This window comes from Oncorhynchus mykiss, chromosome 16 (assembly GCF_057628025.1).
Source record: "Oncorhynchus mykiss isolate SJ-2025 chromosome 16, ASM5762802v1, whole genome shotgun sequence".
Taxonomy (NCBI): Eukaryota; Metazoa; Chordata; class Actinopteri; order Salmoniformes; family Salmonidae; genus Oncorhynchus; species Oncorhynchus mykiss.
The window spans coordinates 57,533,138-57,542,500 of NC_143037.1; the positions used below are offsets into that span (position 1 = coordinate 57,533,138).

At 46.0% G+C, this 9,363-nt stretch overlaps 1 protein-coding gene across 1 annotated transcript in view; it reads left to right on the plus strand.

Moving 5' to 3' along the window:
* The window catches only part of LOC110492320 (cadherin EGF LAG seven-pass G-type receptor 3), a 53,274-nt gene that overhangs the window by 37,803 nt on the left and 6,108 nt on the right, over positions 1–9,363 (plus strand). The window contains exons 16-29 of the mRNA XM_090203487.1: positions 914–1,097; positions 1,354–1,455; positions 1,755–1,849; positions 1,931–2,140; positions 2,258–2,441; positions 2,731–2,880; positions 3,138–3,324; positions 3,580–3,747; positions 3,980–4,313; positions 4,885–5,059; positions 5,199–5,311; positions 8,679–8,758; positions 8,962–9,088; positions 9,195–9,314. Coding sequence (XP_090059613.1) covers positions 914–1,097; positions 1,354–1,455; positions 1,755–1,849; positions 1,931–2,140; positions 2,258–2,441; positions 2,731–2,880; positions 3,138–3,324; positions 3,580–3,747; positions 3,980–4,313; positions 4,885–5,059; positions 5,199–5,311; positions 8,679–8,758; positions 8,962–9,088; positions 9,195–9,314 — 2,229 coding nt within the window. The remainder of the gene's footprint in view (positions 1–913; positions 1,098–1,353; positions 1,456–1,754; positions 1,850–1,930; positions 2,141–2,257; positions 2,442–2,730; positions 2,881–3,137; positions 3,325–3,579; positions 3,748–3,979; positions 4,314–4,884; positions 5,060–5,198; positions 5,312–8,678; positions 8,759–8,961; positions 9,089–9,194; positions 9,315–9,363) is intronic.

Sequence of the window (9,363 nt, forward strand, 5' to 3'; positions counted from 1 at the left end):
TTTAAATGTTGAATTGTTCTAAAATGAGATTTAGCATACTGGTGTTTCATACCACCCTGCATACCACTGCTGGCTTGCTTCTGAAGCTAAGCAGGGTTGGTCCTGGTCAGTTCCTGGATGGGAGACCAGATGCTGCTGTAAGTGGTGTTGGAGGGCCACTAGGAGGCACTCTTTCCTCTGGTCTAAAAAAATATCCTAATGACCCAGGGCAGTGATTGGGGACACTGCCCTGTGTAGGGTGCTGTCTTTCGGATGGGATGTTAAACAGGTGTCCTGACTCTCTGAGGTCATTAAAGATCCCATGGCACTTATTGTAAGAGTAGGGGTGTTAACCCCGGTGTCCTGGCTAAATTCCCAATCTGGCCCTCAAACCATCACTGTCACTTAATAATCCCCAGTTTACAATTGGCTCATTCATCCCCCTCCTCTCCCCTGGAACTATTCCCCAGGTCGTTGCTGCAAATGAGAACGTGTTCTCAGTCAACTTACCTGGTAAAATAACGGATAAAAAAACACATTTCTAAACGCCCACCTGACAATATTTTTGTTGTGTTTGTCTGTCCATGTCTCTGTATGTCTCTCTTTTTCTCTCTAAATCCTTCTCTTTTCTGTCAATCTGTCCGCTTTCATCTTCCCCTCTCTCTTTTTCATGTTGATGTGTGCGCTTTTGTGTATCTGTCTGTGTGCGTCTATGTACATGTATATGCCTGTATATGTGAATGTTTGCGTGTATATATATATATATATGTGACTTTGCTATGTCTGTTCTTTGTGTATTTGGATGTGGTTGTCTTTGGTCTGAATGTTATGTCTACATGTGTTTGGGTGTATATCTGTTTCTGTTGTGTCTATATCTCTGTATATGTGTGTCTGTCTCTGTGTACCTATCTCTGTGTATGTATCTGTGTGTCAGGAGTTCCACTACCACCTGCGGGGCAGTGACTCCTGCCTGCCCTGTGACTGCTACCCTGTGGGCTCCTTCTCCCGGTCATGTGACCCAGAGAGTGGCCAGTGCCAGTGTCGGGCTGGTGTGATTGGCCGACAGTGCAACATGTGCGACAACCCCTTCGCTGAAGTCACACAGAAGGGCTGCGAAGGTGAGACCGAGGGGATTCCTCTCCTCCTACCTGTGATCTTCTCTTTCTCTTTTCCTCTCATGTCTTCTCTCTCATCTTCTCTGTGCTTCTCTGATTCACTCATTTTCCTGCTGTAAGACTCTTTCTCTCTCAAAAACATCTCCTCCTTGTCAAACCTCTCTCCTCTCAAACTAGTATGAGATTTTCATTGCCTTTATACACAGGTTTTATTTTGATTCATACAGTCTTTTCCCCTGTTTCTCTCTCTCTCTGTTAGTCATCTATGACGGCTGTCCTAAGACCATCACCCTGGGTATCTGGTGGCCCAGGACGAAGTTCAACCTGCCAGCAGCCGTGTCCTGTCCTAAAGGATCCGTGGGTCAGTCCCTCAACACTCTACACTTTCTCTATAGTTATATGAACCGTAACTCAGTAAAGTCTTTGACATTGTTGCATTTATATTTTTGTTCAGTATACTGTATATTTCCTGAATCTTCCACAGAAGGAAAGATGATAACATCTCCCATTAGAAGACTCATGATCTATACTGACTATAGGCAGATAAACGCCCCATTCCTTTGAAACCTAGTATCTGTGTTTGATTGTATCCCCTGTGCTGCTTTTTACTGTTGTGGATGTGTTATACATTATATTAGTGTCTGTGTCTGTTCTCTCCAGGTGCTGCTATCAGACACTGTGATGTGGAGAGGGGCTGGCTGGAGCCAGATCTCTACAATTGTACCTCTCCTCCCTTTGTGGAGCTCAATGCAGCAGTAAGAATACCCATTGCTCATACTAGTTGGAACTGTAAAATACGGAATGGTGTCTAACATAGTGTGTGTGTGTGTGCATAGCTGGAGTCGGTTGAGCGGAACGAGACAGAGCTCAGCACCATCATGGAGAAGAAACTGGCCCACCAGCTCCGTGATGTCACAGAGGCCACGCCTCGTCTCTATGGAAATGACCTCCAGATTGCCGAGCGGCTACTGTCCCGCCTGTTGACCTTCGAGAGTCTGCAGACGGGCTTCGGCCTGACTGCCACCCAGGACGCACACTTCAACGAGGTGAGGGTTGCCTGGCAACATGCTCGTAAAACCTTTTAGTGGAGTTTGGAAAATGTAGTCACTGTTTTATTAGATTGTGCGTAGGAACTGAATCTCCCTCTCCCCCTCCGTCTCCAGAATGTTCTGCAGGGCTGCAGTGCGGTGCTGGGTCCAGGCAGTGCAAGTTTATGGAGGGCCCAGATCCAGGCCCAGGGAGGGGCAGGAGGGCTGGCTGATCTGCTGGAACAGTATGCCCAGACCCTGGCCCAGAACATGAAGCTCACCTACCTGAACCCCGTGGCTCTGGTCACCCCCAACATCGGTGAGCTTTATTTGGTCAAGTAGTCGATCCATGCAAGTGCTTAGCCCTAGTCCTTTTCCTGTGTAAAAACAAAGGAGAGAACCCTGTTCACAGCAGTACATGTAGAGATCCAGGCAGGAATATATAAATATCAAAAACAAGTGTAAAAACCACACACTGATGACAGACCTTGACTTTAATACTTGTTTTATTGCTGAGTAGTGAACAACAACATTGTTCATCAGGTTATTTTTGTTATGTTGTGTGGTATAACCTGGAGTCATGGACTGTGTGTATGCTCGTGTTTCAGTGATGAACCTGGACCGTGTTGAGAACCACACCCACGTGCGCAGACGTTTCCCTCGCTACCACAGCCCTCTGTTCCGCGGCCAGGCTCTCTGGGACCCCCACACACATGTGGTGTTGCCCCCTGCTGCTCTGGTGCCACAACGACACCAACGTAAGGAGAACACACACATACACCACAGCCACTGAAACACACAAGCACACATACTGTACACACACACACAAGCACACATACTGTACACACACACACAAGCACACATACTGTACACACACACACACAAGCACAGATACTGTACACACACACACAAGCACACATACTGTACAAGCACACATACTGTACACACACACACACACACACACATGCGCCTACCTACCTCATGCCACTTCTCTTATGCCTTGTGCATTTTCCAGTTTCAGCTTCACAGAATTCAGCTCCTGCCCCTGTCAGTACGTTGGCCAATCAGACGGAAGACTATGCTGCAGCCAGGCATTCTGTTTCGCTACTGGAGCCGCCTGTCACCATTGTCATCATGTTGATCTATCGTAGCCTTGGAGCAGCACTCCCCCCCAAGTACCACACTGACCGACGAGGAGTCAGGTGTGTGTGTACTGTATGTGCCTGCCCTCCAGTGTCTGTCTCTCTCATGACATCTGGTTTACCAGGAGTGTGTATTTGTGACTGTTTATTTATGTTTTCATTGGACTTTTCAAAGCACAGCATTGGAATTGTGCCAAAAGTATTGTGTGTTTGGTGAATCATAAAACAGTGTTAGGGCTATTAAGTCTGTCCTACTAAATCAAATGATCTCTCTCCCTCACCCCTCTCTCCTCTGTCACTCCTCCTCTCCGTTAGACTCCCCAGACATCCAGTGATGAACTCTCCAGTGGTCAGTGTGTCCATCTACAACAACCAGACGTTTGTCGGGGGTCCGCTGGACTCGCCCCTGCTGCTGGAGTTCCGCCTGCTGGAGACCACCAACCGCAGCAAGCCCCTGTGTGTCCAGTGGAACCACAGCAGCCCGTGAGAAGAGCTTTACATGACTTGAGGGGGGCTTGTGCTCTATGGGAAATAGATACTGTCAGCTGGGAGTTGTAGTGTGTTTGATGCCGTTATCTTTCTCTCACTCAACCCATCTCTTTTCTTCATCCTGACTTTCTCCCACCCACCTTTTCTCTCCCCCTATCCGCTCCTTCTCTCTCTCACTCTGACGCTCTCTCTCTGTCTCTCTCACCCCACCTCCCTCTCTCTACAGGTTGGAGGTGGGAGGTTGCTGGACAGTGAGGGACTGCATCGTAGTATACAGGAACACATCCCACGTGCGTTGCCAGTGTCAGAGGCTGGGCACCTTTGGTGTCCTGATGGACAGCTCCCAGAGAGAACAGCTAGAGGGGGATCTGGAGACCCTGGCCCTGGTCACCTACTTCTCCCTGTCTGTGTCCATGCTGGCCCTGCTGCTGACCGTCCTAGTGCTGTCCTGCCTCCGGGGCCTCAAGTCCAACACCCGCTCCATCCACTCCAACATGGCCGCCGCCATGCTGCTCTCTGAGCTCGTCTTCCTGCTCGGCATCAACCAGACCGAGCAGCAGGTATGTGTGGGTGGGTGGGTTACGTGTGCGTGTGGGGGGGGGCTATGTGTATTTATGTGCATGGGTGTGTGTGCACCCAGCCAAGGTGGCACAGTATGCATTGGTATGTTCAACAACTGTTCCAACTGTGTTCCAACTGTGTATCGTATGTGTATCGTATGTACAGTAACAGTTATATCATTGTCTTCAATGACCTTTAATATCCCATTTATTATTTTTAACTAGCTAATCTACACAGTTTGGATAATTTCCAGTCAAACTGACTGAAAGGTTTTCTGTTTGAGTGGGTGGACAAAATGTCTGGCTGGGTGCACACTGCCTTGGTGTTCATTGGTGTTTTGCACTGTGATGCTGACAGTATAACACCAGGTTTCATACTTTCTCTCTCCCAGTAAATGGTTTCTAACTGGTCTGAAAGCCAAAGGCCTTAAACAAATTTTGGCCAAACTCACCAATAGAAGCCCAATGGGCAAATAGTCACTGAACTCGTCTACAGACCCATATGAATACATTGAAAGTTGTCATAACATAATCTCTATACATGACTCTGACTGTCTTCTCTCTCTGTTAGTTCCTGTGTACAGTGGTGGCCATCCTGCTGCACTATTTGTTCATGGCCACGTTTGCCTGGCTGTTTGTGGAGGGGCTCCATATCTACCGCATGCAGACAGAGGCACGCAACATCAACTACGGAGCCATGAGGTTCTACTATGCCATCGGATGGGGCGTGCCTGCCATCATCACAGGTACACACACACACACACACACACACACACACACACATACACACACACGCAGTTCCCTACAGAGACCTGTTTTAGAATGGATTTCACGGATACCAGTAAGAACACAAAGTGAAACACACATCTTACTCTCTGTGTTCAGGTTTGGCGGTAGGGCTGGATCCTGAGGGCTATGGAAACCCAGACTTCTGCTGGATCTCCATATATGACAAACTCATCTGGAGCTTCGCTGGACCCATCGCTATCGTCATCCTGGTACTGTCTCCCTCTCACTCTGTGTCAGTCACTTTGTTTGTCTCTATACCTCTAGTTCTGTGTCAGTCACTTTGTTTGCCTCTATACCTCTAGTTCTGTGTCAGTCACTTTGTTTGCCTCTATACCTCTAGTTCTGTGTCAGTCACTTAGTTTGCCTCTATACCTCTAGTTCTGTGTCAGTCACTTAGTTTGCCTCTATACCTCTAGTTCTGTGTCAGTCACTTTGTTTGCCTCTATACCTCTAGGTCTGTGTCAGTCACTTTGTTTGCCTCTATACCTCTAGGTCTGTGTCAGTCACTTTGTTTGCCTCTATACCTCTAGTTCTGTGTCAGTCACTTTGTTTGCCTCTATACCTCTAGGTCTGTGTCAGTCACTTTGTTTGCCTCTATACCTCTAGTTCTGTGTCAGTCACTTTGTTTGCCTCTATACCTCTAGTTCTGTGTCAGTCACTTTGTTTGCCTCTATACCTCTAGTTCTGTGTCAGTCACTTTGTTTGCCTCTATACCTCTAGTTCTGTGTCAGTCACTTTGTTTGCCTCTATACCTCTAGTTCTGTGTCAGTCACTTTGTTTGCCTCTATACCTCTAGTTCTGTGTCAGTCACTTTGTTTGCCTCTATACCTCTAGTTCTGTCAGTCACTTTGTTTGCCTCTATACCTCTAGTTCTGTGTCAGTCACTTAGTTTGCCTCTATACCTCTAGTTCTGTGTCAATCACTTTGTTTGCCTCTATACCTCTAGTTCTGTGTCAGTCACTTTGTTTGCCTCTATACCTCTAGGTCTGTGTCAGTCACTTTGTTTGCCTCTATACCTCTAGGTCTGTGTCAGTCACTTTGTTTGCCTCTATACCTCTAGGTCTGTGTCAGTCACTTTGTTTGCCTCTATACCTCTAGTTCTGTGTCAGTCACTTTGTTTGCCTCTATACCTCTAGTTCTGTGTCAGTCACTTTGTTTGCCTCTATACCTCTATACCTCTATACCTCTAGTTCTGTGTCAGTCACTTTGTTTGCCTCTATACCTCTAGTTCTGTGTCAGTCACTTTGTTTGCCTCTATACCTCTAGTTCTGTGTCAGTCACTTTGTTTGCCTCTATACCTCTATACCTCTATACCTCTAGTTCTGTGTCAGTCACTTTGTTTGCCTCTATACCTCTAGTTCTGTGTCAGTCACTTTGTTTGCCTCTATACCTCTAGTTCTGTGTCAGTCACTTTGTTTGCCTCTATACCTCTAGTTCTGTGTCAGTCACTTTGTTTGCCTCTATACCTCTAGTTCTGTGTCAGTCACTTTGTTTGCCTCTATACCTCTATACCTCTATACCTCTAGTTCTGTGTCAGTCACTTTGTTTGCCTCTATACCTCTATACCTCTATACCTCTAGTTCTGTGTCAGTCACTTTGTTTGCCTCTATACCTCTAGTTCTGTGTCAGTCACTTTGTTTGCCTCTATACTTCTAGTTCTGTGTCAGTCACTTTGTTTGCCTCTATACCTCTAGTTCTGTGTCAGTCACTTTGTTTGCCTCTATACCTCTATACCTCTATACCTCTAGTTCTGTGTCAGTCACTTTGTTTGCCTCTATACCTCTAGTTCTGTGTCAGTCACTTTGTTTGCCTCTATACCTCTAGTTCTGTGTCAGTCACTTTGTTTGCCTCTATACCTCTATACCTCTATACCTCTAGTTCTGTGTCAGTCACTTTGTTTGCCTCTATACCTCTAGTTCTGTGTCAGTCACTTTGTTTGCCTCTATACCTCTAGTTCTGTGTCAGTCACTTTGTTTGCCTCTATACCTCTAGTTCTGTGTCAGTCACTTTGTTTGCCTCTATACCTCTAGTTCTGTGTCAGTCACTTTGTTTGCCTCTATACCTCTATACCTCTATACCTCTAGTTCTGTGTCAGTCACTTTGTTTGCCTCTATACCTCTATACCTCTATACCTCTAGTTCTGTGTCAGTCACTTTGTTTGCCTCTATACCTCTAGTTCTGTGTCAGTCACTTTGTTTGCCTCTATACTTCTAGTTCTGTGTCAGTCACTTTGTTTGCCTCTATACCTCTAGTTCTGTGTCAGTCACTTTGTTTGCCTCTATACCTCTATACCTCTATACCTCTAGTTCTGTGTCAGTCACTTTGTTTACCTCTATACCTCTAGTTCTGTGTCAGTTACTTTGTTTGCCTCTATACCTCTAGTTCTGTGTCAGTCACTTTGTTTGCCTCTATACCTCTAGTTCTGTGTCAGTCACTTTGTTTGCCTCTATACCTCTAGTTCTGTGTCAGTCACTTTGTTTGCCTCTATACCTCTAGTTCTGTGTCAGTCACTTAGTTTGCCTCTATACCTCTAGTTCTGTGTCAGTCACTTTGTTTGCCTCTATACCTCTAGTTCTGTGTCAGTCACTTTGTTTGCATCTATACCTCTAGTTCTGTGTCAGTCACTTTGTTTGCCTCTATACCTCTAGTTCTGTGTCAGTCACTTTGTTTGCCTCTATACCTCTAGTTCTGTGTCAGTCACTTTGTTTGCCTCTATACCTCTAGTTCTGTGTCAGTCACTTTGTTTGCCTCTATACCTCTAGTTCTGTGTCAGTCACTTTGTTTGCCTCTATACCTCTAGTTCTGTGTCAGTCACTTTGTTTGCCTCTATACCTCTAGTTCTGTGTCAGTCACTTTGTTTGCCTCTATAGCTCTAGTTCTGTGTCAGTCACTTTGTTTGCCTCTATACCTCTAGTTCTGTGTCAGTCACTTTGTTTGCCTCTATACCTCTAGTTCTGTGTCAGTCACTTAGTTTGCCTCTATACCTCTAGTTCTGTGTCAGTCACTTTGTTTGCCTCTATACCTCTAGTTCTGTGTCAGTCACTTTGTTTGCCTCTATAGCTCTAGTTCTGTGTCAGTCACTTTGTTTGCCTCTATACCTCTAGTTCTGTGTCAGTCACTTTGTTTGCCTCTATACCTCTAGTTCTGTGTCAGTCACTTAGTTTGCCTCTATACCTCTAGTTCTGTGTCAGTCACTTTGTTTGCCTCTATACCTCTAGTTCTGTGTCAGTCACTTTGTTTGCCTCTATACCTCTAGTTCTGTGTCAGTCACTTTGTTTGCCTCTATACCTCTAGTTCTGTGTCAGTCACTTTGTTTGCCTCTATACCTCTAGTTCTGTGTCAGTCACTTAGTTTGCCTCTATACCTCTAGTTCTGTGTCAGTCACTTTGTTTGCCTCTATACCTCTAGTTCTGTGTCAGTCACTTTGTTTGCCTCTATACCTCTAGTTCTGTGTCAGTCACTTTGTTTGCCTCTATACCTCTAGTTCTGTGTCAGTCACTTTGTTTGCCTCTATAGCTCTGTAGTTCTAGTTTGAGCTAGTCTCATGTCTGTCTCATTGCTGTCTCATTTTTGCAGATGAATGGTGGGATGTTTCTGCTTGTGGCTCGCATGTCCTGCAACCCCTCCCAGAAAGAGACCAAGAAACTACCTGTCATGTGAGTATACCAGAGAGGTAGAACATATTACATATAAATGGCTGGGTTCTGCTGAATACAATTCTATTGCAGTAATACAGTAAAGCTTTGAATCCAGCCATTAAAGCTTTTTTGATAAAGAACCTCTCTGTCTCTCTCACTGTTTGACAAGCTCTCTCTCTCTTTTTCTCTCTGTTCTTTTCCTTTTCCTTCTGTCTCTCCAGAGCCACTATACGCGGTGCCATCCTCCTGCTGCTCCTGGTCACCTCTACCTGGTTCTTTGGGCTGATGGCTGTCAACAACAGCATTCTGGCCTTCCACTATATCTTCATTGTACTATGCTTACTGCAGGTACTGACCCTGTCTGGTGTGTGTGTGTTATTAGACTGTGTGAGTTGCTTTATAGTCCTGGGGAGTACTTGGTGGTGTGTTAATATATACATTCCCCTCCTCCCAGGGTCTTGCTATGTTCCTGGTATTCACGGTGCTGAACGCGGAGGTGCAGGAGGTCTGGAAGTTGTCATGTCTGGGCAAGAAGAGCCCCGACGAGGACGCACCTAGAGCCCCACAGATCCCTGTGAGCATGCCCCCCCCACACACACACACACAGCCCACTACACCAACAA